Here is a 26,119-nt window from a genome sequence, read left to right as displayed (position 1 = left end):
ATTTCCCTGTCAGTAGCTACATGTACTGTGGACGGTGTTATCAGTGGAGGGAGAGTTACCTGCTAAGGCTCTGGACTTTGTGCCAGGAGAGTTTGGACTCCAGCTGTCGATGTGCCAGGGCAATAACCCTGAAGCCCTGCCTGGTGTAGGTCTCCAGAGTTTCTGTGAAGCTCTGTGGGACTAAAGAGAAGGACAGAGCCATGTCAGTCTGGCCTTTTTTTAGATGAATGGAGTATTTGCAGTGCAGTATTACAGGAGAAGTGTCAGACCTGTGTGCTGTTTGCAGAGGCTGGCCACAACCTCCGGTGCTCCTTTCAAGTAAGCGTCCATGTGTTTTTCCCCCAACCTCCTGACCACCACACTCATCCTCTGCAGGGCCGAGGAGAAGGGGAACTGACGCACAATACCAATCTCACAGGACTGAGGAGCAAAAGACACATGTTGTATACATGTTCAGTGTAAAAAAAACAAACTTCAAATCAGTTTTTATTTCACATTCAGTTTAAAGGAATAGTTAGACATTTTGGGGAATGTAGTTTTTTTGCTTTCTTGCCGAGTGTTAGATGAGAAGATCGGTATAACTCTCATGTCTGTACGGTAAATATGAAGCAACAGCCAGGAGAGGGTTAGCTTAGCTTAGCATAAAGGCTGGAAATGAGGGGAAACAGCTAGCCTGGATCTGTCAAACAATAACCAGCACCTGGACTCTTGTTGTCACTGTGAGGTTGCCAGGCATCTAGCGGAGACTTCAGGAAGTCACTGCTTCTGACCAAGAAATAGTCCAGCAGTAAAAAGTTTTTACACTTCGGTGTTTGTACAGATTGAACAAACAAGAGATAACGTGTTAATTAGTGAGCTTTAGAGGTGCTGGTAGACAGATTTTGTTACATTTGACCAGGCTAGCTGTTTCCCCCTGTTTCCAGTCTTTTTGCTAAGCTAAGCTATCCGGCTGCTGGCTGTAGCTTCATATTGAACTTTCAGATGTGTGACTGGTATCAATTTTCTCATCTAACTCTCAGCAATAAAGTGAATAAGTGTATTTCCCAAAATGTCAAAACTATTTGCTTTAAGAATTATGAAGTTTTCATGAAAAAAGGGCAACTTACTGATAATTCAGATAGCTCCTGGAAATAAAAGGACTGAATGACATTATAATTCTGAGATCAGACAGGAACTTGCAAATATATTTCTTCATAGCCATAAACAAAATAATAAGAGGGAGAGTCACTGTACCATGTTCTGAGTTAGTGGATTGTTCTGATTGGCTTCAGGGACGTTGTGCTTTGGAGGTCGCACAACTGTGGGCATTATGGGATTGTGGAGGGCAGTCTCTTCCTCTGTGGGCTCTTCTAGGACCTAAACAAAAATTAGATAATATTAATATTTGAATAATGTGTTGAGCTTATAGACTCCATTACACTAAGCCTGGTGTGACAAAAATAATTATTAAAAAATCAACCTTAGTACCAACTCCCTCTTGACAGGAAGAGGCTTTTTCTGCTGTTCATGCTGGAGTATCCATGGTACCAAACTTTAACCATTTTAGCCAAGAAGACAAGCATGGTGCTGCATAATTCATGAACAGACTGGTATCCATGCTAGTTGTGGTGCCAGTGGCTAAGCATGTGGGGTGTAAACATTGAAAATCTTTGCTTACCCAGCCTGTAGCGCTAAACATCTTCAGGTCTAAAGGGTCTCCGGAGAGCTCGCCCTCTATCTTGGTCAGTGAGTGGCAGGCAGCCATGCAGGCCACAAACACAGTGTTAATCAGACTTTCTTTAGCTGCATCAGACTCTGGGGGAGAAAAGCTGTAATAGAGAGGGATGATCTCAAAAATCACAATACAAGTTTACATACAATTATGATACTGGATTAAGTGGCTGATGCGGAATTATATTAAATTTTACTGAATTTTGTGTACCGCTCCACCCCTAAAATGGTCATATATGTACTATTCTTTTTCCAGAGTGAGATAAGAGTTGAAACATCCTGTGGGAAATACTAATAACAAAGAAAAGAAAAACATTGTGCTTTTTTACTGATTTAAGGAAACAAAGACCTTGGATTTTGGTTTAGGCCTTTGTGAATATGTTTCTTTCTCTAGGAAGGTAGGTGAAAGCCAAAATAGGCACATTTCCGTGGCTTTAAGAAAAATCAACAGAGAAACTGAAGCCATGTTGTGAAACAAGGAACAGTCACATTGCCCAACCATAAGTCTTGACTTTTAACGACTTTGGCAGGCAAATAATGTATCAGAATACTGAGGAGAATGATTTAATAGAATCAATTAAAGAGCACTACACAACAATATTTGCTGCTAGTCACATCCCTCTGGACTTTGATTCTTATCTGTTTCGTGGTTACTCTCAGGAAACTGACAGATGTGTTTGCCAAAGACAACAAACCCAAATACAAGAGGCTCTCTTACCTGCCATCTTCAGCTCTCTGAATACCCCACAGGTCCAAACCATCCTCAGTCAGAGTACCAGTCTGAAGGGGAAAAAATACAGTTAACAATGCACGTAAAGTGCCATATATTAATCATGCTTCAGAGCAGGAAATCAATTCTATGAACTCACTTAACCTCTTTTCTTAATCTACGCCAGTGTTCAAGAGAGCTGAGTCCTAACCTGTTCATGCAACAACATGCACACACACTTTCTGAAAGGTATAGAAATATCACTTAAGAATTAATACAAACATGAACTATGGATTTACTATGCAAAGAAAAGTTAAAAGACACTTTCAGGCAACAAGGAATTACAGCTATGAAAGTGATTTGGACCATCTGTACAATCACAAACCACACTTTGTTTTAAGGCTGCAACTAATTATTATTTTTCAGTATCAATTCATTTGTTTGTTAATCATTTGGTCTAGAAAATGTCTGTCACAGGACCAACAAAAGTAGCAAATTTTCACATTTGAGATGGAACCAGTGAAATTGTGGTATTTTTGCTTAAAAAGTGTCTTAAACAATTGATCAGTTACCAAAATTAATAAAAAAATTATTTTCTGTCAATCAACTAATCGTTCCAGCTCAACTTTGATTGCTCTTTCTGCACTAACAGTATCAAACTCCCATCTAACGCTCCAACACTAACATCTCCCTGCTCACTAGATGTGATATAATGAAAGGAACATTTCATGCTATAGGCAGTTTTTTTGGGGGGGATATTTCAAAGTCCCAATAAGCTTGTACAGTATTATTGCTCCAATTAGGATGCTTTGCAAGTAAATCAATACCATAGCATTGACATATTTTAAAAGCATGATGCTTGATGTTCACTGGCATCACTGTGCAACTACAGCACTGCCTCAAGGCATCATGGTTTCATTTTAATTTATGGTTACTTGTACTTGAACTGGAAGTGTGTTTGGATGCTTCATAACTAATTTGCATGCATTCTGAGTCACGACTATATTCAGTCTAAGTCAAGCATGGTTCCTAGAAATGATCCTGAGGCACGTGGTGAATACGGACCTTGAGATTCCACTATATAAACTGCGTTTCCTGAAAGAAAACAAAATCACATTGCAAGAACTGACAGCTGTGGTTTAGACTACCTTGTCAAAGCAAATCAGGTTAAGTTGACCACACATGTTGATCCTCTGAGGACTGATGCAAAAGATACCAACGCGCTTCAGACGCCGCTGCGCATACACAATACCAACTGTCATGGCTGCCGGTAAGGCCGGGGGCACAGTGATGGTGATGATGTCCAGAGATTCAGTGATGATGGTTTTAGCTGGAACCTGGATGAGATCGAGAAGGAACCATTAGCAGAGAGAGCAGTCGCTATGATTTAAAGAAGGATTTCTATTGGATGATAGAATCCTAAAATCTCTTTGAGAAACAGCCACTGTATCCTTAGTACATAAATGAAACATTAAAATCTGAGCTTCTTCTTTCATCTCTCCTCTATAAGAGCAGCGATACCTTGTTCATGATACTGAGGACGATGGTGTAGATGAAGCCGATCCCTGCCACCCCCACCAGACACAACAAGAACAGGTAGGCATCGCGGTACAGCTTGAAGTCGGTGGGTTTAGGGTAGAGGATGGAGCGCACCAGTTGGCCTTTCTCTGTACTGAAGCCTGTGAGAATACATAAGTAATGACATTTGATTATTTTCATTTTCTCGTGATCATTTTCTCTGAATATGTACAACCCCTGAGGGTGGTCAGTCTGTGCGCTACAGCTGAAGCTAAACTTTTAAAGCTTTTTTCATCACCAGGGCCGCAAGCTGTTATTCCCACTCTGTTTTTCTCTGTCTCACCTGTTCTGACCACAACAGCCTTCACCAGTTCACCAGCGTAGAAGCGGGTCTGGATAACGTGGGTACCACAGAACAGGGTGTGCCTCTTGTGCTCCTCCATATCATAGCTCCTGGCTGCCTCTTCGCCGGAACTAGGCAGACTTGTCTTGGTAACTGGCACGCTCTCTCCTGAAGATGGAGGCAGGATTACAAACATCCAATAAACACAACACCGCAAACAGAACAATAGCTGCACTTTTGTGCACAAGTGTAATTAAAATAATTAACAAACCAAAATATTGCAAAATATAGCACCAATCAGATAAGATGCCATGGATATAACTATTTAGCTTAAAGCCTTAAAATTCATTCAACTAACATAAATCAATTTTTTAGACTGCTACACAGCATTGCACCTGTTTGGTAGCCAATATGCTAAAAATGCTCTTTTTTGTTCACAGTTTGGAGTTAATTCTGTGTGAAGAACTGATGCTCCATTCATATTACCAGTGTGTACCACTTCAATGGCTTACATTTGAATAGCACATAGAGATAGATATTGAATAACATAGTGAACTGTGTTGGTTAAGCATCAGGAGGTAGGCTGCATGTGGAAACACGACCTGTCAGCATGCTCTCGTTTACGATGCAGGTTCCATGGATGAGCACAGCGTCGCAGGGCATGATCATCCCATTGGCTGGAATAATGATGACATCACCCGGCACAAGCTCTGTTGACATGGCCTGTTCAATATCTAGGAACGACATTAAAGAAAGAGAACAGTGAAAATAATATCATACACACTCACTCTGCAGGCAATCACAAGGATGCTATTAGAGATCAATAATGTGATTCATGTAATATGGAATCATAAAAAGTAAAAAGGGTAAAAAGTAAGGGGGATAGTTTAGTAATAGGACTAATACACTTTAACTCCACACGTACAGTGATACTAAACTAAATACCATAACACACTTGTTTTCACTAATGTTGTCTGTAGCTCTGTATTATATTCAGAGAGTAAAACATGCCTTTATTTCCTCTGCACACTGAAACACGGAGCACGCTGTGAGCTGCCACCATGTCATGTAGCATCACATATTGCTGGAAACAGAGAGACACTGTATCAAAGAGTTTTCAGAAATACTTCTGGAAACACACACATGGACAAGATGCTGATACAGACTTTTCTGGAAAGATTATTATGGCATAGGATTATTAATGGCATTTCCCTAAAAACTGCTACTACTGTAACTGCAACTACTGTATGTTCTTTGTAGCTCCCTTTCACTTCACTTCCCATTTTTCCTAGGATCCGACATGGCTCACCTTTTTAATGGTATATAGTGAGGTAGCTATTGAAATGACGGACATGAAAATGATGGCTGTAGCATAATAGTAGTAGTCCTCAGCACTCCACAGGACAACACTGAAGAGCTGGAAGATGTAGAAAGGATTCAAGACCTGATGGAGGAAGCGACAGAAACACAGGATGATATTATTATTGGTATGCTAAAAGAAGAGGTGTCCGACGTGATATTACACAAAGAGATCTAAACTCACTTCCTTTATGAGGAGCTTGAATAGAGAAGGCACTCTTACAGCAATCTCATTCTCTCCGAAAAACAACGCCCTGATAGAAAAAAAGAATTTGAAGCAATTTGTAACTTTAATTTGATCACATATCTGCGTGGGAAGTGATGCTTCCTCCATGGGTAATAAGAGAAATTTAAATTAAATTAAGAGATTAAGAGAACAACCTGTTGGAGAACATGAAACGTGCGTGCATGTGTGTACCTGTAGTCCTGCAGCGTTTTAGAAAGTCCAGAGCTGTGGTCAGAGTGGATGCTTGCACAGCTCACCTTCACATCCTCCAAGCCTCTAGAAAAGTCACACACATTCATTTCTACTGTAGTCGTGCAGATATACACAGATACACAAGTATATGATGCATACTGCACCAAATATTCAGTAAGAGAAATGTAGTTTTTTTAAGCAAAGGAATAATAAAATATTTCAGAACACAAGACTATTAACATTTTCAGAGGGACTCTTACTTATACAATTCAAAGTTCTGTATCATATCATTCCAGTAGTATTTAGTGCTGTGGTGGGTGAAGTACTGGATCTAAGAGGGGGAGAAGCAGAAGGGGGAGGAGGCGGTCAGATATCGACTGTGTAACAACTTTACAGACACACTTCAAAACCAGCCAATATCTGATTTAGAACTTATATGCATGTCTTTTAGAATATGAATATGGAGTAAGCTTCAGATGAGCAACAAATGATGAAAAAAGCACCTGAACAGGCTGTCTGCAGGCAAATTTCCCACGATGCTCCTCATGCGCAGCACTCATGCTGTGGTCTCCGTCCCCATTCGGCAGCTGAGCCAGGGACTGCAGATCCAGACTGTCAAAGGGTTTTTTCCCTGGAGCCAACATCACATGTACTTGGGCTCGAAACCACTGCTTGAACTCATCCTGCAATAGCAGCATAAAGAATTACATTTCCCCATTACATTTTTGGCTGTGAGGCTACACTGAATTTATCATTTGTGGTATAATGCAGTATGTGTGCCAAAGAATATAATAAGTATCAGGATGATTTGTGAGCAGCAGCAGTAGCACAAGAGTGAACTCAAAATTCAGTGAAAGAAGAAATAGTCACACACATATAGGCTAAGACACAGTAACAGTGTTTGTTGTTTTAGCAGGGGAACAGCTATTGGCTCATTTAAAAATGCTGGATTTTGAAGTGTCTACTGTGTCATATAGGTCGTTTCCTTGTATTAAAACAACGTGCTAGGGAAAAAATTGGATTACAAATAAAGTAAAAAAAGTCAATTGTGTGAAAAAAGAAAGCAAGGTCTGACTTTCCTACCGTGGTCCTGAGCAGCAGTGTGTGTGCGTCCCTCAGCGAGGTGTGTGTGCAGGTGCCCTTGACGCCCCACTCAGGCAGCCAGTAGAGCACCAGCAGCAGGAGACCCCCAGAGCACACGGCGCCTACACCCACCAGGATCATCTTCCACAGACAGGGCTGGTACCCCCACACCTCCTGCACAGGCAGACACTCGCGTTAACACACCGACGGGTGGGACGAATACACTGCTCTGTGGCTTGTTGCTGAAGGCACACTAAATCACAGAGACAGCTGATAATATACAGTATATAACCTGGCTTTTGTAATGTAACAATGACATTGCTTTTGTTTGGAGGTTGTCAGGCTGTGTGAAGTGGGACAGTCATCCCTTTTTCAAAAAAAAAGAAGAAAGATTGTCAGCCCTCTTGTGATTAAGCTGATAGTTTTCTGTATTTCTCTTATTGTCAACAGAACCCATGAAAAGCCCCAAATCAACAATGTGTTTGTCCAGCTTTTAATAGGCATTTTTGACAGCAGACATTTTGACTTTTGACTGATTGACCCCCCTCCATTTCCCTCCAAACACGCTTGTATCCAGCTAACCAACTGAAAATCACACACCAAACTGTTCTTTAACAATACAAAACGGTACCATCTGATGCTGCGCTGTTTGATAGAAAAGACAATTACATGGGGAAAGCAGCATTAAGATGGGAAGCAGTATTTACCATCTCATCCTCCAGGCCCTGGTTCATAATCTTCACCTCTCTCGTCTTCATTCTGTCAGAAGTGCAACAACTACAAAGAAAAGGAAAAGTCACTTTATTAACTGTATTTTCCAAAAGGCATTTTACTTGCTGAAGCTTTCTTATCATAGAAGTCTTCGACTCTGTCTGGTCAGCAAAGATGTTGCAACTTCAGTCTTGGTCAAGGGCATGAAAGAATTCAGTTTTATGACTTCTGAAGCAAAAACAGCCCAAATAGGAAGGAAGTCAGTGATTCATTTATTTAGTATTATAAAAGTTACTATTCCGGTGATGAACAGAAGTAGAAGAATGTGTTTGTATGGCGTTAAACATAATAAGTCTAATTTATATTGTGCAACTCTGCGTTCAGCAGGAAAAATTCCTTACCTACTTGATAAATAATGAGCTGTCTAAAGGAGAGAAAGATCCCTCTTGCAAGTAACAACCTGACTGAACCGCAACACCTACCTGCCTCATGGGAGCCACATAAAAAGACACTGCTCAAAGCCTCTGGTGATATACTTAAGAAAACAGCTACCTTCACTGAGGTTTTCCCTTATCATTCTTAATATTGTTGACTCATGCTTTCCTGGAACATTAGCTGAGATGGAGACTGGAGTACTGGTGCACTGTCTTGCAGATGGTTTCCTTTTTCATCATTTCAAAAATGCTGGTATCAAATCTCTCATTGTATTCACCGTTTTATCTCCTTGGAATAACGACTTTACTGTGGTGTCGCTGAACGTATTAAAAACGTGCATTAACATGTCCGAGCTGTAGGATTTTAACCACCTGTCAGCTTACTGACAACTCTATGCAATGTGTTACAATGAATGTGACGATTAGTGTGATATAGTGTTCCAGTGCAGGATAGGCTGTAATACATGGAAACCTTTGCACCATGCACACGTGTTTATGTTCAGTAACAGTCACACCTACAATAATGTTTGACCTGACCTCTCAATAAGCACCATCATGTATGTACTTATTTTACAACTTTACATCACTGCACTTCTTTTGACACTTCATCCACAGAAAAAAAAATTACTTTAACATTATTTTAAACAGAAAAACTGATCAAGATTAGGCACAAACGTGAGATTTGTGGTAAGATTTATTTTTCCTGCAGGACAAAGACCCCAAACATAAAACTACACAAAGCTACACGGGACTGGCTTAAAAACAACTGTGTTAAAAGTCCTCGAGCAGCCACAGGAAGGAGAGTCCAGATTTCAGTCCAATCCGGCATTTGTGGCAGGAATTAAAATGTTCTGTTAAAGCAGCCTGACAGAACTTGATGCATACGTTTTGTATAGAAGAGATTCCAGATGTGCACACCTATCAGCATTGACTCAACTCACGACTGTAGCTGATGCAAAAGATGCCTCCACTTAACACTGAGTTTAGAGAGCGAGTACTTATGCAATACCTTTGTTTGTTGTACTTGAATTAAATTGGTTTAGATCTCACAGTGACATAACACTGGCAAGTGTCAACAAATCCTGATTAACCCAACGCTCTAGTGGCAACACATCCTCCAGTTAGACATCAGAGTGGAAAACACAGATTGTCCACACCAAGTAGTGAACCTGAACCCATCAGTCGCAGTTTGTATCATTTGTTACAGTCATATTATCGTTTCGAGAGTTGCTGTTGAGCTGTGATGAAGCGTAGATATAAAGTTTAAACTTTATTGTGCTACAGTCAGTTGACACGATGGTAGACAGTTGCCTCACATGAAAACATCTTAAAACATAAAAGAGAAATTTGACTGCAAATAAGCACGCATTCATGCGTATTAACGACTTACCGACGCCCCTTCCCTTCTCTGTCAATACATCAGGCGTTGCATAGTCAGGTGAGTCAAGAGTTTAAACAATCGTTGCATTCAAAGTTTGCTCGGATGCCCTCTGCAGCCTTGTGACACGGAGGAGACAACAGAGATCCACGCTGCGCGATGACCGGACCGTCCCAAACCGGTCCATTCAAAAGGAAGTGGCAAAACAGGATGTGAGGTCATTAGAGGACACCGTGTTTGGGCTGAACTGCTGAAAGTTTGCAACACATCGGAAAACTGCAACGACGTGTGCAACAGCAGTCAACCTGCAAGAGTGGCGAGTTTTGAACAGATGCAGTAATGTGCCACTCAATAATTAGCGGTCCGCTGGCTGCAGAATATGGCACGTTTAGCTGCGAGACTGGTGTTATTTCAGATCAGAGGCAGAGGAGGAAAAAGTCTGTGACTTGGCTGAGATTTCAGCTAGTCCTGGAATAATATTTTGTGTCTTTTTCACAGATACTAACAAAACTCAGAGACAGCTGGTTTTGGTTTTAAAATAAATGTATCTTAACATGATTTTTTTTTGCACATAACACTACATATTGTGAAAACAAGTCAGGGCTCTTTCATGAGTTTTCATAATAGTTGTGAAATTAATGGTGTAAAATACAAAATATAAAATTACAAGGTGTCTCATGTCCTACAATCAGGCAGGACTAACAATAGAGTACACATTTTCACACCCTTGCACAGTCTGTACATTCAACCAAATGCATACAATACATGCTTTCAGGTTACCAAAAAAAGAGAAACATCTCTATATGACAGCTTTTCCCAGGCAAGTTAGCCTTTATTTTCCACTTCTTTAACAGCATCCTGTGGCGTGCCAGCTCCACGTCCTCTACCTGAAAGAAAAATCAAAGTTTCATTTTTATTCAAAAACCATCAAAATCAAACCAAACCAGTCAAAAACCAAAGTAAGACAGTAAACTCCGAGACTAGAGGAGCAGTCCCTTGCTGTTTCGGGAACCTTACCCAAATACAAGATAAAAATGTAAAAAATATCAACATAAAACCAGCCCTCTGATTTCTCCCTGTATCACACATTGGATGGATTTAAGCAAAACATCAACAGCTGAATAGCACAAACCATCTTATGTAATGATGCTAAAAAAAAAACATTTTCTAAAACAAGCTGCCAAAGAAGAAGGTGCAATGCATTTACTAAAGCAATATTGACTGACTTTATTATGCTACTTGTGGGCAGTGCAACAAGCTGTAAGCACAATATTAACATACTGTATTATCACCGTATAAAGTTGTTACGGCTAGTTAACTGTGTCTGTATGCTATCATTGAAAACAGCTGCCTGCTGCGAAAACAAGCCTAGTTGAGGTTGAGAGAGGTGACATTAAACCAAAATAGTAGAGGGCCACAAAAACAAAATGAGCTGAAAGATGCTAAAACGCTCTGTAAAGATGAGGGGAACTGCAGAGTTGGGTTATAATTCTGTGTGTGTACTAGCGACACCTTTTACATTACTAGTAGTCATTTATTCCACTGTTAATATAAATAAAATACAGCCTGAAATTTGATCTTACTCTTTGTTGACTTGTCGAAAAACACAACTACAATGCGACTTTGATATGCCAGCTAAACTGAAGTGTTACCTCCTCTGCTGCCTCTTCCACCTCTGCCAGCCGCCTGACCTGCAGGCTGTCCACCAGGACGTCCCGCCAAGCCTCCTCTGGCGCCCGGCGGGCCCTTTTCGCCCTTGGGTTTTGCATAAGCCACAGTCACTTTGCTGCCGTCTATCTCACAGTCCTCCATGGCTTCTTTGACAGCTTTGCAGTTTTCTTCCCTCTCAAATTCCACAAAACCAAACCTGAGAAAAATGTCATGTAAAATCAAGTCAGTGTAAAGCAAACATGAAACATTTTTAGACAATTATGTCAATAAAAAGATAACTTGATGCTACCCACCTTTTTGAAACTCCTGTCTTTTTATCTACAGTGACTCTTGCACTGAGAGCCCCTTCAAAAGCACTTTTCAGAGTCTCTGCAGTCGTCTTGTCAGCGAGGCCCATCACGATCAGTGTTTTTGATAGGACTATAGAGGGGGGGAATGCAATAGTAGTACCAGCTTAATCATCATGACTCAAACTGACTTTAGAAACACCTGAAATTGATCTTTTGCTATCAAATATCAATTTGGCAGATTAGACGACTGGTAACGCTTACATGAATAATATGACATGAATACCTTTTGCCTTCTCTGACTTTGCTTGCATTTCGCAGAATTGTACTCTGACCTCCCTTTTGCAGATCTTAATGTTTTGGGATGACTGCAAGGCCTTTTCAGCATCTGCCACAGTTGCAAACTCGACAAATGCAAATCTGCAGAGGATTACAGATGTTTCTTGAGAATATTCAAATACTTTATTGGAAGAAAAAAAAAAAAAGAATAGGCCAGCGCTCATGTACTTACCCTCTTGGTCTTGGTTTGCCGTTTCTTTGAGGTATGTTTATACTAACAGCTTTCTGAAAGACTTTCTTGAGGTTTTTTTCTTTCACATTATAAGACAAATTGCTCACAAATAAGGTGTTATTTGGAGGAGCTGCAGCTGCAAGAAAGAAGAAAGATCTTATGTCAATACAGGTCAATCGCTAAGTCCAGATTTTATTGACTGATGTTCAGATCAGAAAAAAAAAAACAAACAAAAAAAAGTAAGTAACAGTAAATTTCTACATGTCCAGTGATTTACCTTTAGTGGTATTGCTGTCATTAGCTTTGGTGACTTTAGGCACATTTGTTTCTCCTACACGGTCCACAATCAAAACCCGGCCTTGGATCTTGGCTACTCGTTTTTTCTGCCGTATTTTCTTAGCAATGGTTTTATTTTTGAACTCCACAAAGGCAATACTGTCGAAAAATAAGGAAATTTCATTCAGTACGATTTACAAATATCCATTAAATGCATATTTTTATTTTTAAATACACATAACCATTGCATTACTAAACATGACAGCATCGTATTCTTAGCAAGTGAACCTCAATGCAGGTTTTTTAACTCTCACCCTTTGTTTGGGCCTTCAGTTCCACCAGGAAACCTGACGGCGACAGCCTTGCGGAAGATTTTCAGAATGTCTTTTTTTGTTGCGTTGTACGGGACGTTCTTCAGAAACAAACATCTGCCATCTTTGGCTGCTAAAAACAGGACAGTCCTCAAGTCAGACCACCAATCTATATCAGTCTCCTTGGACTTTGTAATGTTTTACATTCCAAGATCATCACATCATAAATCCAAAATTTAAGCACTTAATGAAGAAAAACCAAACAAGTGCATATTAGTTTTATAACCTCAAACAGCGAACTACCTCTGCACCTGTATCGTAGAATTTAAAAGCATGTGTAATAAAACGATTACATTTAGTTGAGTTACCTTTTTTGTCCTCCGCTGGAGATTTCACCTTCCCCTTGTCCTCACTTTTGATCTTTGCTTTGGCGATCTTCATTGGCTTATCAAGTACCATCTCTCCATTTAACGTCAAGGCTTTGGTCAAGTCCATCTCTGAGGCCAAATCTACATACGCATGTTTTCTACAACAGCAAAACATTCTTTTTGAGTTGATTTAGTATTTTAAGTAGCAGCGATATTCACTCTAAGTGGATGAGACAATCAACGTCTAATGCACTCCTCTGGTAGGTGCCTGCCAATAACAATTCAAGTTAAACAGCGTACTTACTTGGACTGGTCTAATCTGATGTCTTGAACCAGGAGACTTTGTGTCATGAAGTAATTTGCTAATGAATCTTTGACTTCTTCAAATGTTTTAGAGTTGTTCAGGTTGCCAACAAAAAGACAGAAACCTACAAGAATATAAGACAGTGAAATGTGTGAATATTAGGCATGTTACCAAACAAAGCATTTAGCTATATTTTGAGTTCATACCATCATTGATGAGCTTAGTTTTCTTTGATGGGGAGGTCTCAACAGTAGACTGTGCCTTCCGTTTTCCATTTACTGCAACCAATAGAAAATGTTACTTGTTTGGTACAACGTCATAACTAAACAAAGAGTACAAGTGGCCGACAGTGTGCAGGATTTCTGGTCTCTCCTCAGTTTAGACACCTGTCATAAGACTTTATGCTCTACAAGAACTTTTTTAAAACAATTTCAAGATATCATAAGCCATCTACCACACTGTTCTTTGTCTCTGAAATTAATTTCACAAAAATCTGGTTAATACTGCTATAGATATTACAGAAAATTATTACAGTAGCATGTACAGTGAGGCAATTTTGTGCGTCATATTTCGATCCATCTTTAAGCAAAATGGATCAAAATTACTTCTTCGTCTCTGTCTAAAGAATGTCTACAAACAGTTTAGATGAAGTTTCAACAAATTATATAAAAGTTGAAAGCTTTTATTAGTTTTGCTGTTTTTTGGTAAAAATCTGAGTGATGGACTTCATAGTTTCCAAAGGCTGCATTGTATGAAAGCCATAGCACATTCTGCTGATATTTAATGAATGTTCGGAGTTTCAAATTTGGTTGCTATAACGCCACACACAGGAGACTCATCCTCATTACGCGTCATTTGGGACCAGACCAGACCACTGTGAAAGAAATGTTTGTGAGGAGGACACTGAAAAGAAAGAGAACGAAAGAAAAAGACAAAAATAAAGAGAACAAAAGACAGAGAGAAAGAACTTCTACTTGAAACAGCTGTTTTATCATTGACTACTTATTAACTCTTGGAAACATCCTTACCTGCTGTCTCTTTAACAATCATCTGTTCACCTCCACTGGTATCCTTTTTAATATCATCGCGTTCTCCTTCCTCATTCTTCTTCTCCCAGGTTACGGTTACTGTGGGTGTACTCTCATTTTCTTCAGCAACGGTGTCAGATTCTAAAGAGGAAGCTCCATTACTGGCACCGCTCAGAATTTCACTCAGACACATTTGTGGGGTGTTGTTGTCGTTGTATTTGCGGTACCTTGTTTATCTCCAGATTGCTGTATCTCTTGTTTTGTCTCTGTACTCTCAGCGGGAGCGTCCTCTGAGGAACCGACTGCATCAGCTGAAAAGGTGATCTGCTTTTCTGGGGAAAATAAGACGTCATGATATAATTTAAAGTAATGACAAACTTTTTTGCAGCTTCCATTCAAGCCTAAAGAGGGTGAGTGTTTCACATTTAAAATAGATTTTTAGGTGGCGTATCGCTTTAAAACTTGGGTGGCCACTTTTGGTTTCAACGCTCATATTTAAAACTACAACTAACATAACACCTGCAACTTAAATAAAAAGAAACACATCATTTGATTTGGAAAAAATGAGAGTGAGAGTCAGTCATTACACGATTTAAAGAAAGAAGTGTTGTAATTCAGCCTATAATATTTAGTGCAGATATGGCCTGCATGAACCCCATTACGTGCAAAACGTCTTTGCCTTGTTTTTTAACTGAACAGAGAGTAGCATCTTAACGATTCAAAACATAAAGACTAACGTTACGCCTGCAACGTTAATGATGAATATGTTTCAGTAGAGGACAAATCTTCCTCTTCTGAAAAAATGTGATGCAACAGTAACTTTTGATTCTTGTAAAACATCCTTACCACTATCCATCATCTGATCACTTGCATTGGTTCTCTTTTCCATATCATCAATTTTTCCTTCGTCATTCTTCTTGTCCCAGGATACAGTCACAGTGGACGTACTTCCTTTTACTTCAATGACAGTGTCCTTCTGAGAATCTAAAGATGCAGCTTCGTTACTGGCACAGCTCAGAATATTAGTCAAACATCATGTGAGATGCATTTGCTGTACCTTGTTCATCTTGATCCTGTTTCATCTCCTCCTCTGTTCTGACTATTTGTTCACCCGAAGAGACAGTCTCAGTCTGTCCTTCTGAAACAGCCATTAATTGAATGATTTAATGTTTTTGCCTTTATTAACACCTTTCTTAACATGTTTACTGTAAATGTCCAGTTGTTTAAATGAAATGACTTGCCAGTGCTAACGTTGTCCTGTTCTTCTACAACTTCACTGGTGACAACTTTGCTTCGTCTTGTTCTACTTCTTGTAGCCTGAAAAGGACACAAACACATGTATAACATTATGACCCTGTGAGAGTGCGTGTTCTTCGGAGCAAGGCTGCAACAATGAATTATTTCCAATATCGAATCATTTGTCAGCTATTTTTACGATTTGTCCTTAACATTATAAAACTGTACAGAAAGCGATGGAATATGTCCATAGCCATTCCCCAGAGCCCAAGGTGATGTCTTCAGCAAATCCTCTCATTTCAGAGGCTTAAACCAGTGAAAGCTTTGTATTCTCCCTTGATAAATGACTTTACAATGACTAAGTACCCACTTAAAAACAAACTGACGGGTTGTCAAGTTGTAAGTTAACCACTGCTAGCACAGTTAACCAGTGCTTGTCGGTAGAACACTGTTTTTTATGTGATTACCACCAGCTAACCAACTGGTAGCTATGTTAGGTGGTTTGTTAGCTGCTAATAAGACCAAACAACGGTTAGCATAAAACCGTCGACTTAGTGCACGTTGAAGCCTGGTTAATACAAATGTAACGTAACACAATTCTTACGTCTGTCTTCGCCATATTTTGTGTAACAATAGCACACAATCACAGGCTGGTACAGCTAGTCGTAGCCGGTAAATACACGTGTGTCAGCATAGACTGTATACGGTGTTGAGCATAAGACATCCACATGCGCACGTCAACTACGCACTGCGCATGCGTGTGCTGTACTACGGGTGCCACAGGGTGTTAAGCTTTATGCGATTCAACGACTTTCGGAATCTCGGAATCTCCCCATTTCCCCCTGCATTGACACTTCAGTGTCTGGACTCTACTGCTATGAGCATATATTGGGTAAATATTGGGTAAGGGTAGAAGCGATTAATGTTTAGAGTGAAAATGCATATTTGGGAGTTTTTTTCGAAGGTACTAACTGCTCTAATTTCATTTTCTGACAGCTAGCCAAGTAGCCAATTAGGTTAGTATAATTGAACGCTTGAGTTGGCCAACTCCTTCTTCAACTAACTTTATGTATTTCTGCTCTGTACCAGACTCTACCAAACTGACTTTGTATATAGTTAGCTGGCTATCACTTTGACTCGGAGAATAGTTAGCTAACTGAACCTCATAAGTTAGTGTGTGTCGTTAGGCTACTTTCGGTCGGCATGACGACTAAACTGTAACTTAGCAATGTGTTGACTCGAACAGGTAGAACTGCAAGTGGACACCGTCCGAAGGTCGAGTTACAGCCTCAACACGATAGTTCACCCGGTGCAGATAAGGTACTGTCGGGTCACACCATTCATTCAGGCTGTAAACAAGACCAATATGAGCTGACCATGGAGGACGTCGGACGGATTTGAGGAATACTAGGACAAACTTTTCTACAATGGGGAGTCAGAGGAACGGTTTCAAGAAAGAAAGCTTCATTTTGTCGGTGGACATCGGTACAACATCAATCAGATGTCACGTCTATGATAAAGGGGCAAAAATCCGAGGATCATGCACCACCAAGGTATTCATCTTCTTTAGACTGTATATTTCTTAAGTACATATTTATAAAACATATACACAGATTGACTACATATTTTGAGGCTGATCTTTGTGTTCTTTATGCTGGTAATACTTTATCCAGGTTGTTCCCTTGTATCCAGAGGTAGGACATGTGGAGATGGACCCAGATGCACTATGGAAAGGGTTTATCACTGTGGTCAAGGGAGCTGTGCAAGGTACAGTTGCAGATTAGATTAGTTATACATGTTAATAGACACACCCTATAAAAACAGCATATTTGATGACTCACTGTTAATATTGCAATACATGTTAAAATTTCCATTTTGGTATGGCTTGGTTGGTTCTATTTTTTTCATAAAGAACAAATACAGCAACAAAAGACTGATAGACACACACCAAGATACCAGTTCTTTAGGTACACCTGGCTATACATTCAGTGCAATCCAATAAGCAGCACTGCAAAACATAACAGCCTTAATAAGGTGTTGATTTAACTCAACTAGTTTATTTTCCACTGTATCCCGTGCTGTTGTTTTATTGGATTACAGTACATTGAAGGCTGTTTTGTCCATAATACATAAAAAACACTTTGGTATCCTAGTATAAAATAAAACTATTCCTTGCATGCAGATTTGAACAGCTGACTGAAGTGATTATATTGCCATTGAAACTCTATGGTGGCTTTGTAAAGACAGGTATTCAGCCCAGAACAGTGACACTGATTTACATGGGACATTTGTCTCTGTCCTTAAAAAGCATGCAGTAATTCCTGTGTGTGAGTCCCAATTTCAAATCTTTTTTTTTTTTTAAATTCAAAATCTCTTCCTGTTGCTGTACTCGCGATGTAGATGCAGGAGTACAAATGCGTCAGATGGAGGCCCTTGGCATCTCCACTCAACGAGCTACCTTCACAACATGGGACAGGTAAAATGAATACAATTAATCCAATCACTTGTCCTTAGATCCCAAAAAGTCTATGTGACTTGTATGCATACTTGGGAGAGAACCACTGTAGCACACCTGTTTAATCTGTTTTCGTATAGTTCTTTCCATCCTGGTTCCTGGTTCATTTTACTCCCTCTCTTTCACTTTGACAGGAACACTGGGGTTCCTTTCCATAACTTCATCAGCTGGCAGGATCAGAGGGCTGCAGACCTGGTGAAGTCCTGGAACAGATCCTGCACAATGAAAGTGAGTGTTTGCTTTGCATCTCTACTTTTCATGTACTTTTCGTGAATACGTTTGGAAGTTAAGAGATGAGAGATAAAATACTACAACTTCTAAATTGTTTGATAACGAGCAACCTCACGATCAGTACTGGATATCATGTCCCTTCATACAGTATGGCTTTGATTGTTTTTTTTACGACAACCTTAGGCAATCCATGGCGTGACAAAGGTACACTACTTCCTGACCAGGCAGAAGCGGTCGCTTGCAGCAAGTCTTTTTGTCTTCTCCACTCAACATGTCACCTTCCGCCTCATCTGGGCCCTAACACACTACAAGCAGGTGTGTGTGTGTGTGTGCGTGTGTGTTTGTGTGTAGGCTGACTCAATCCTAGAGCAGCTTTGGTGCACATTGACCTGCATGGTAAACACACTGGTACGTGTTTGCTGGTCTGGATTACTGTTTAAATGAGTTGCAGTAGTTAATGCCAAAACAGCATTTTTACAGTGAAAAAATAAGATTATACAATGAATATAATATCGATAGATTAGACTCTCGTCCTTTCAGTAATTGTGGTCATTTTCAGAAGGAACTTGCTGTGATACGAATAGCTCTGGTACAGTGCACGGCAGATCACACAACTGTAATCCTATCAGGCTGTGGGTGTTAAAGAATTCAGTTTAAGAATAGAAAACAAACGCAAACTGGGAGAGCCTGTATTATCAGCACAGCATTCACTCATTCACTTCTTTCATCATGTTTCTGTCTTCTTCCAGGTTCGTCAAGCAGTCGCTGAAGGCAACTGCTGCTTTGGAACAATAGACACCTGGCTTCTGTTCAGACTCACAAAAGGTGGGTTTGGCATTTGAAGCTTATGTTAAGCTCATGTGAATGCCTTCTCCCAACTCGCACAACTTCTTTTGAAAACAGTACAGTAAAATATAATTTGTCCAGTGGATTGCATTTCACACAGTGTCTAACAGGATTTTAAGATGTAGACAGAATGTTCTTTGTGTATCCAACACTATTGCATCACTGATTGGCTCAAATTCTTCAGAAATGTTTTAGCTAACTCCTGCGGGAGAGGGGTAGTCGGGAAAATAACCAGGAGCTCATACAAGGTTTTTTTTTTTTACCTTTTTGGAAAGGGATTTTTTTGATACATTCATTCCTGTCACTGAATCTGTTTTAGGACTCGTCCATGCCACAGACTACTCTAATGCCAGTTCAACAGGAATTTTCGACTCCTATCAGGTCTGGTGTATGTCATGTTTATTTACTGTTTCTTTGGTTTTGTTTAGTTTTTTATTATATCACTGTCATGTGACTTTTTTTCACAGATGTGTTGGAGTGGGTTTCTCTGCTCTCTTCTTTCTCTGCCTCTCTCTATTTTCCCCAAAGTAGAAAATACAGGGTGAGTCAACCATTTCTTTCAAATTCCAACTAACACTTGAATCATGTGTTAGCCAGTAAAAGTACTTTAAGATAACAACATAAATTGTTATCGCGTTCGCCCCAAGTGTACTTTTCTCAGTATAGTCTCAGTTACCCAGAAGTCAGAAGTAATACAACACTTTCAGTCAGTGGTTTCCAATCTGGGGGTCGGGATCCACACAAGTGTTAATTAATCTAAGGAGTTGGGAGATGGTTACTAGGGTAGGAAGTAAGAAAACAAAATGCTACAGAATAATTCTGCTACACAGTTATGTTTGTTTTTTAGACTGTTCTCTAGTCTACGTTTACCTCTAAAACTAAATAATTCTTCAGTTGAACTGCTCACAACTCATACATGCACCCTGTGACAAGGGGTCCCAAGACTCCCAAATACATATTGCTTTGTATTAAGGGGTCACAAGCAAAAAAAGTAAGGAGCCACTGCTTAAGTGCATGTAAAACTTGTCACATTATATGAAACACCAGTCTTAAGAGTTACTTTTTAAGCTGTTTTGATGATTGTCTGATTGTGCTAGTCAGATTTATTTATGTCGTTGAAAAACTTCTGTCTGCTTAAGAGATAACATACACAACAGTGTAAAAATTGAAATGATGCATTGTCTTTGGTTTCTCTCTCATGATGCACCAGCCAGGACTTTGGTTCCACAGACCCGTCCATCTTCGGAGTGCCCATTCCCATCATGTCAGTGGTGAGTTGTCAAGGTCTGTGGCGTCACACACTCTGTTTTCTGTGTGATTATGATTAATAACATTCATTGCAACCCTCTGATTGCCTGTATGCTAGCGTGTCCAAGTTGTAAAAAAGAAAATTAATTAATTAAATTAAGCCAAGTTTTTTAGATATCAGCAGTGGTAGGACATGCGGCTCATGCTCATCTACTTTATGGTAGAGGTTCAGACTAGACATACACCAGTCAATATAGAGAGAAGGATAACATAAAATGTGACACAGGGTCTTCCTCTTAGTCAAACTTGGATTGTCCCTTATTAGACACCATAGGAGTTTTAGACATTTCCAGTGTTGCTCAGATGAGAGTAAACCTGTTTAGGGTTTTTGTTTTCATGACACACGAATGACTTCCTTTGTCCCTCTGGCATAGATGGCGGACCAGCAGGCAGCCATGTTTGGAGAGTGCTGCTTTGACGTTGGTGATGTCAAGATCACTATGGGAACGGGCACCTTCATGGACATCAACACCGGGAGCAAACCACATACGTCCGTAGCAGGTAAAGCAAAATACTCACACATTAAGATAATTAGGTCCAGATTTGTCCATACAGGCATGTTACAAGCCAGTGTTTCTCCTCTGTAGGTCTGTATCCTCTGGTGGGGTGGAAGATTGGCTCAGAGGTGGTGTATCTGGCGGAGGGCAATGGAGCAGACACAGGCACTGCCATCAAATGGGCACAGGAGCTGGGTGAGTGATGAGTAGTAAAGTTAGTTCTTTTTCATCTTATTTGCAAGAAAATGCAGCTGGTAGTTTAAAGGTTTTATAAAAATTTTAAGGTTATATCAAAAACACAATGCTGAAATCATTGAAAATAATCCATGTTGAAGAGATAATCCTCTTTACACTGAATATGTTAGCAACTAACACATTCAGAGGTCGTGTGTGTGTGTGTGTGTGTGTGTGTGTGTGTGTGTGTGTGTGTGTGTGTGTGTGCAGAGCTCTTCTCTGATGTCCAGGAGACCAGCGCAATGGCTTACAGTGTCAGCGACTCAGATGGAGTGTGTTTCGTCCCTTCCTTCAGTGGCCTGCAGGTACAGTAGATGTGTATGAGCGCAATGTGCATGTCAGTGTATCTGTGTCAAAGAAAAATCTGTTTACTTTTACATACAGTTGGAATTTGGTTTAATGTGTACACAACCATATTCACCCAAAGCAACAACATGTGTATTCACTGTAGCTCATATAGTTTGATTTTTAACCAAGACAGGCATTGATTTACTTTTTATGTTTTTCATTTTGTCTCTCTGTAACATGGTTATGTGTCTCTTTTTTTTTTCTCTGCCCTCCATTGTGAACTGGCCTTTGTAAGTGCGTGTCCCGAATGTTTATAGTTTATATGCAAAGACATGATTACAAAAGTTTTCTAATGGTTCAATAATCAAGAGCAATGCTGACCAGAGGCTGGTGAGTTTCACTTGAATGCAAAAGACATGAGGACAATTTCATACTTTTTTTTTTTTTTTTTTTTTTTTTTTTTTTTTTTTTTTTTTTTTTTCTGGTCTGTTTTTCACTTAGACATTTGACATGTTTGTGTATATACTTTATTTATCCGAAGGCTCCTCTGAATGATCCAAAAGCTTGTGCTTCCTTCATGGGCCTCAAACCTTCCACCACAAAAAGTCATCTGGTCCGGGCCATCCTGGAGTCTGTCGCCTTCAGGTGAGTCCTTTTGAAGAGGTTGTTTGTGTTTAAACTCCTTTACCATTCATTCTCAATTATGCTAATTGATTCCTTGTACTCCTCTTGTTCTATGCAGAAACAAGCAGCTATATGAAACAATGAGAGAGACTCACATTCCCATCACAAAGATCAGGTACAGTTTTTCTCATGTACAGTGTGAAATATACAGTATGTGATTGTAGTAATATAAGTTTACTGTACAGATTCGACATTAAACTCTTGTAGTCGTCTCACAACGCTTTGATATCCCAGCTTACAGTGTGATATCTGATTGTAGGATCTGGATTTTAGCCAGCAAACTGGATGTAACAGAGTGGACTCTTGTGTTTCCTGCCTCCACTAATGCAGTTCAGTTTTTATTGGCAATGCATTATGGGTGTATGTTTCTATGATAATGTTACGGTAAAGTGAGTTACAGTGTAATTGAGTGCACTATCTTTCTTTCTGTCTCAGGATGGATGGTGGTGTTTCATCCAATGACTTTGTCATGCAGCTGACTGCAGACCTGTTTGGCACAAAGGTAGCCAGACCCCAACACCTCGAAATGTCGTGTTTAGGGGCCGCTTTTGTCGCTGGACTTGGAGTTGGTATGCACACAACATGTCCATTATGCTGTACATGTATGTACAAATCCTATGCTTACATAAAATGCTGGACAGGAGTGATAATGTCCTCAGAGTTGTAGTTATTTTAGGTCACAACAGCTGGTTGCTCAGCACAAACTTTGTAATGTGAGAATCAGAATCAGAAATACTTTATTGATCCCCGAGGGGAAACTCTTTTGCTACAGCAGCTCACTATCACGTCAGTGCACACAGGAATAGAAGTACTAAGCAAAGAATATAATACACTATAATACAGGTCAGAAAATAAATTAAGTACCAAGTGGGTATAAGTATAAAATAAAATAAGTGTGAAGTACAAAGTGGGCTTACCGGTTGATGATAATAATACGGTATAAAATAATAGTGCATGAACTGCCAAGTTAAGTGTAGCTTATTAAGATTATAATGAGACGGAGGATATTGCACAGCAGTAATAGAGGTATGAATAAATATCAATAAATAGGGAATTTTAAACTGAAAAGAGTATATTGCACAGGAGTATTAACACAGAATATTGCACAATTATTTCAAGTATTACAGTGATGTTAATGATCCAATGTCCAGTTTAGTGACTTCGGGTCATACAGACTGACACTTAGAGGGAGGAGTTAAAGAGTTTGATGGCCACAGGCAGGAATGACTTCCTGTGGCACTCTGTGGTGCATTTTGGGGGGGATGAGTCTTTCGCTGAAGGTGCTCCTTTGTTTGACCAGCACGTCATGGAGCGGGTGGGAGACACTGTCCAAGATGTCGTGTAGTTTGGCCAGCATCCTCCTCTCTGACACCACCGCCAGAGAGTCCAGCTCCACCCCCACAATGTCACTGGCCTTACGGATCAGTTTGTTGAGTCTGTTAGCGTCCGCTACCCTCAGCCTGCTGCCAACCTGAAGCAGCTTTGTCAAGCAGTTAAACACAGACAATGTTACTCTTTACTTTCACTGTCTTTCTTTGTTTTTCACTAAAAATATTACAACGCTTGGTCGTGACATTGAGTTTCATTTGAAAAGTTATAATCAGAAGACCTATTTTTATTCTTGGCACTGTCAGAAGAAGCAAACTGAAATTCTGCTCTTTGTTATGTAACCTGTTTTCCATTTAATTATTCACATTATGTAATTAGATTGTTATACATTAGTCAGTGCTTAATCCAGTCCAACACAGAAGATGGATTTGTTCTTGTTGTTTTATAACAGGGCAAAAGCAGGTGGTGCTGATGACTGAATAATAATGTGAATCACGTGTTTGAGAAACATTAGTTCTTAGTGGATCAGTAGCCGAGACTGTTGGGTGATGTGTAAGAAATTCTCCACCACTTTCAGCCATTGATTAGAAGAGTATCTGGGGGCACAGACTCATTTGTATCACTCACAGTGCCAAATTTGTTTATAGGACTTCCTGTGTTATGGGTAATTTTTAAAGGGTTTGTGTTAATGTTGTTTACCTATCTTCCTCTGTCTTCCACTGTCACTGCAGGCTTCTGGAGGACCAGGGAAGAGCTAAAGAAGCTGCAGTGCACCGACGAGATGTTCTTGCCCCGAGGGGCGCCCAGGGAGGGTGCTTCCAGCCCATGTCAGGAATACATCCCTGTCCTCCAGAGCTGGGAGAGAGCTCTCCGACGCTCAATGAATTGGTACAGCAAGCCTTGACACTGGATGCACACACTGGGACATCCAGGGTTTGACCAAATGGGAAGACAGAGACATGAGTTTTAAGTACATGCAGGGTTGCCACAGGTCTGGAAAGATGGAAAGATGCTTGGATTTACCGAGCAATAAAGAAGTCCTTAAAAGTGCTTGAATTTAGCCTACCGGATTCTCTGAGTTTGAGCCTTGTGTCCTCCGCTATCTCAAAATTCACCTGTGATACCATTTTTATACATCTGGAGGAGTTACCATACCTTTACTTAATTTCTTCACATCAGATGAATCCTTTTATTCATTCCAGATCTCAAGCCACTGGTGCCTCTTCATGTTACAGCATTTTATCCAGATGGAATGATATTTATACGTTTTCCCACATGGGGGCGCTAATGACTGCCTTTACAGCTTTTTAATTTATGAACTGGCCATAGCAACCACATGCCACATGTTAATAAGGAGCCACATATTAATATCATTGATATCAGATTCACACATGATTCTCTGTGAGGGGAAAAAAACACTTCTGTTCATGATGCCTCAGGATTTAAAGAGCTCTAAATAGGAAGTAGAATTTTAAAATTGTGTCAGACATTCAACAAACACAGTAATACTAATAGTTTCTTCTTGATTTAACTGTGTTTTGACTTTGTCATTTTAAGAAAATGTTAGAAACACAGTACTTAAACTTATCTTCAAAACTAAATACAGTTATTAAATGTGATAATGATATTGTTTAAATTTAACTGGGACAGAAACTAATTGTACATGTTTTGCTCTCTATAAGGGAATCCTACTGGATTTCAGCTCCTTGTTGTCAGAAATGCTTCTCGCTTCCTTGATACAACACACATCTCTGTTGGCATTGAATTCGACAAAACTAATGTTTGTTAAAGTTGACTGTTAAGTGTAGGTATATGTGGCAGGTTGGGGATTCATACATTTAGCTTTGCTGCAATAGCTGTCATAATTTTTTTGTCAGCTCACATAGAAGTCTCAATCTCTCAAGTTGTACATCTTGATGAAATCACAGATTAGCACCTGCATGCGCTGTTGTTTAGGAACAAGTTGATCAGGGACATAAATATGAACTGAAACAGAATTAGGACATTATTTCAGTCATTAGTTTGTGTTTATTGTTGAATTGTTCCATGGGGGACAGCCATGTCAATGTCATATGATGATGTTTTGACTCAAGTTTTTTACTTGACCTCATGAACTCTGATGACAAAGTTACAAAGTCCAGTCCTGTTCTGATAAAATGCTCACTAATGGCTAAGAAAATTTCAACTGTGGATCTCATTCTAGATGTGTTCTACTTGCTGGGTATTGTTAAATGTTTTTGCCTTTCCTGATACTGTAATATTCTTTCTACATATAATAAAGGTTTGTTATGCAAAGTGACATATAGTGTAAAAATGAACACCTCCAATCAAAATGACATTCCAGGTTGTCACGTGCGATTTTCTAACACTTGTACTGCATTCAGTTCTTGAATGGCAAATGTCATCCTAAGCTGCTGGGAAATAAACAATACATTTGTGTGATCATAAATTTTGTTAGCAAATTGCATGAAAATACTAAGTACTTTTGTATGATGTGAGAGGGCTAGTATTAAAAAAACAAAATTATCAGCA

The 26,119-nt window shown here is 39.7% G+C and overlaps 3 protein-coding genes across 13 annotated transcripts in view; 1 reads left to right on the top strand and 2 right to left on the bottom strand.

Annotated features, from left to right (window-relative positions):
* Positions 1-9,815, bottom strand: part of LOC122887297 (polyamine-transporting ATPase 13A3-like) — an 18,661-nt gene extending 8,846 nt beyond the window's left edge. For 3 of the 8 annotated variants that reach the window (XM_044220376.1, XM_044220379.1, XM_044220381.1), the window contains exons 1-19: positions 9,676-9,815; positions 7,848-7,917; positions 7,141-7,314; positions 6,561-6,740; positions 6,318-6,388; positions 6,058-6,141; positions 5,824-5,893; positions 5,590-5,724; positions 5,292-5,364; positions 4,883-5,014; positions 4,281-4,448; positions 3,941-4,098; positions 3,568-3,756; positions 2,429-2,490; positions 1,658-1,808; positions 1,234-1,356; positions 1,107-1,124; positions 270-420; positions 60-180 (exon numbers count right to left, since the gene is read on the bottom strand). In XM_044220376.1, the coding sequence (XP_044076311.1) occupies positions 60-180; positions 270-420; positions 1,107-1,124; positions 1,234-1,356; positions 1,658-1,808; positions 2,429-2,490; positions 3,568-3,756; positions 3,941-4,098; positions 4,281-4,448; positions 4,883-5,014; positions 5,292-5,364; positions 5,590-5,724; positions 5,824-5,893; positions 6,058-6,141; positions 6,318-6,388; positions 6,561-6,740; positions 7,141-7,314; positions 7,848-7,898 (2,111 nt within the window). In that variant the 5' untranslated portion in view covers positions 7,899-7,917; positions 9,676-9,815. Of the gene's footprint in view, positions 1-59; positions 181-269; positions 421-1,106; positions 1,125-1,233; positions 1,357-1,657; positions 1,809-2,428; positions 2,491-3,567; positions 3,757-3,940; positions 4,099-4,280; positions 4,449-4,882; positions 5,015-5,291; positions 5,365-5,589; positions 5,725-5,823; positions 5,894-6,057; positions 6,142-6,317; positions 6,389-6,560; positions 6,741-7,140; positions 7,315-7,847; positions 7,918-9,675 lie in introns of those variants that run through there. The other 5 variants (XM_044220378.1, XM_044220380.1, XM_044220382.1 and 2 more) reach the window with 3 other exon arrangements.
* On the bottom strand, positions 8,960-16,423 carry LOC122887298 (nucleolin-like). Of its 2 annotated transcripts, none has more exons than XM_044220385.1 (16): positions 16,260-16,423; positions 15,661-15,736; positions 15,477-15,557; positions 15,266-15,403; positions 14,647-14,751; positions 14,420-14,560; positions 13,598-13,669; positions 13,392-13,515; positions 13,088-13,245; positions 12,723-12,852; positions 12,410-12,567; positions 12,133-12,268; positions 11,908-12,041; positions 11,628-11,754; positions 11,316-11,530; positions 8,960-10,550 (listed from the first exon to the last, which is right to left on the bottom strand). In XM_044220385.1, exons 1-16 carry the CDS (start codon positions 16,272-16,274, stop codon positions 10,489-10,491), a joined length of 1,872 nt encoding a protein of 623 aa, XP_044076320.1. In that variant the 5' UTR covers positions 16,275-16,423; the 3' UTR covers positions 8,960-10,488. The 2 variants fall into 2 exon arrangements, with proteins under 2 accessions (XP_044076320.1, XP_044076321.1); XM_044220386.1 differs by having other exon boundaries at positions 12,723-12,849.
* On the top strand, positions 14,628-26,119 carry gk5 (glycerol kinase 5). 3 transcript variants are annotated; one of them, XM_044220390.1, is made up of 17 exons: positions 14,628-14,738; positions 16,902-17,208; positions 17,329-17,422; positions 18,056-18,131; positions 18,305-18,398; positions 18,585-18,716; positions 19,151-19,226; positions 19,567-19,628; positions 19,715-19,788; positions 20,458-20,518; positions 20,930-21,056; positions 21,143-21,247; positions 21,497-21,591; positions 22,116-22,219; positions 22,317-22,373; positions 22,694-22,827; positions 24,319-26,119. In XM_044220390.1, exons 2-17 carry the CDS (start codon positions 17,083-17,085, stop codon positions 24,489-24,491), a joined length of 1,590 nt encoding a protein of 529 aa, XP_044076325.1. In that variant the 5' UTR covers positions 14,628-14,738; positions 16,902-17,082; the 3' UTR covers positions 24,492-26,119. The 3 variants fall into 3 exon arrangements, with proteins under 3 accessions (XP_044076325.1, XP_044076323.1, XP_044076324.1); XM_044220388.1 differs by lacking the exon at positions 14,628-14,738 and adding an exon at positions 16,408-16,547; XM_044220389.1 differs by lacking the exon at positions 14,628-14,738 and adding an exon at positions 16,420-16,558.

This window comes from Siniperca chuatsi, linkage group LG13 (genome assembly GCF_020085105.1).
Source record: "Siniperca chuatsi isolate FFG_IHB_CAS linkage group LG13, ASM2008510v1, whole genome shotgun sequence".
NCBI lineage: Eukaryota > Metazoa > Chordata > Actinopteri > Centrarchiformes > Sinipercidae > Siniperca > Siniperca chuatsi.
This window is presented reverse-complemented; position numbering and strand designations above follow the sequence as displayed.

Bases quoted from the DNA above. Each gene is read 5' to 3' on its own strand.
- LOC122887298 (XM_044220385.1), bottom strand. The intron at 13,670-14,419 runs GTAAGGATGTTT...TATTGGTTGCAG, and splicing joins GATTGTTAAAGAGACAGCAG to TAAATGGAAAACGGAAGGCA. The intron at 12,269-12,409 runs GTAAATCACTGG...TCTTTCTTGCAG, and splicing joins TGACAGCAATACCACTAAAG to CTGCAGCTCCTCCAAATAAC.
- gk5 (XM_044220390.1), top strand. From the start codon at position 17,083: ATGGGGAGTCAGAGGAACGGTTTCAAGAAAGAAAGCTTCATTTTGTCG. The intron at 17,209-17,328 runs GTATTCATCTTC...TACTTTATCCAG, and splicing joins GAGGATCATGCACCACCAAG to GTTGTTCCCTTGTATCCAGA. The intron at 21,057-21,142 runs GTAAAGCAAAAT...TCTCCTCTGTAG, and splicing joins ACCACATACGTCCGTAGCAG to GTCTGTATCCTCTGGTGGGG.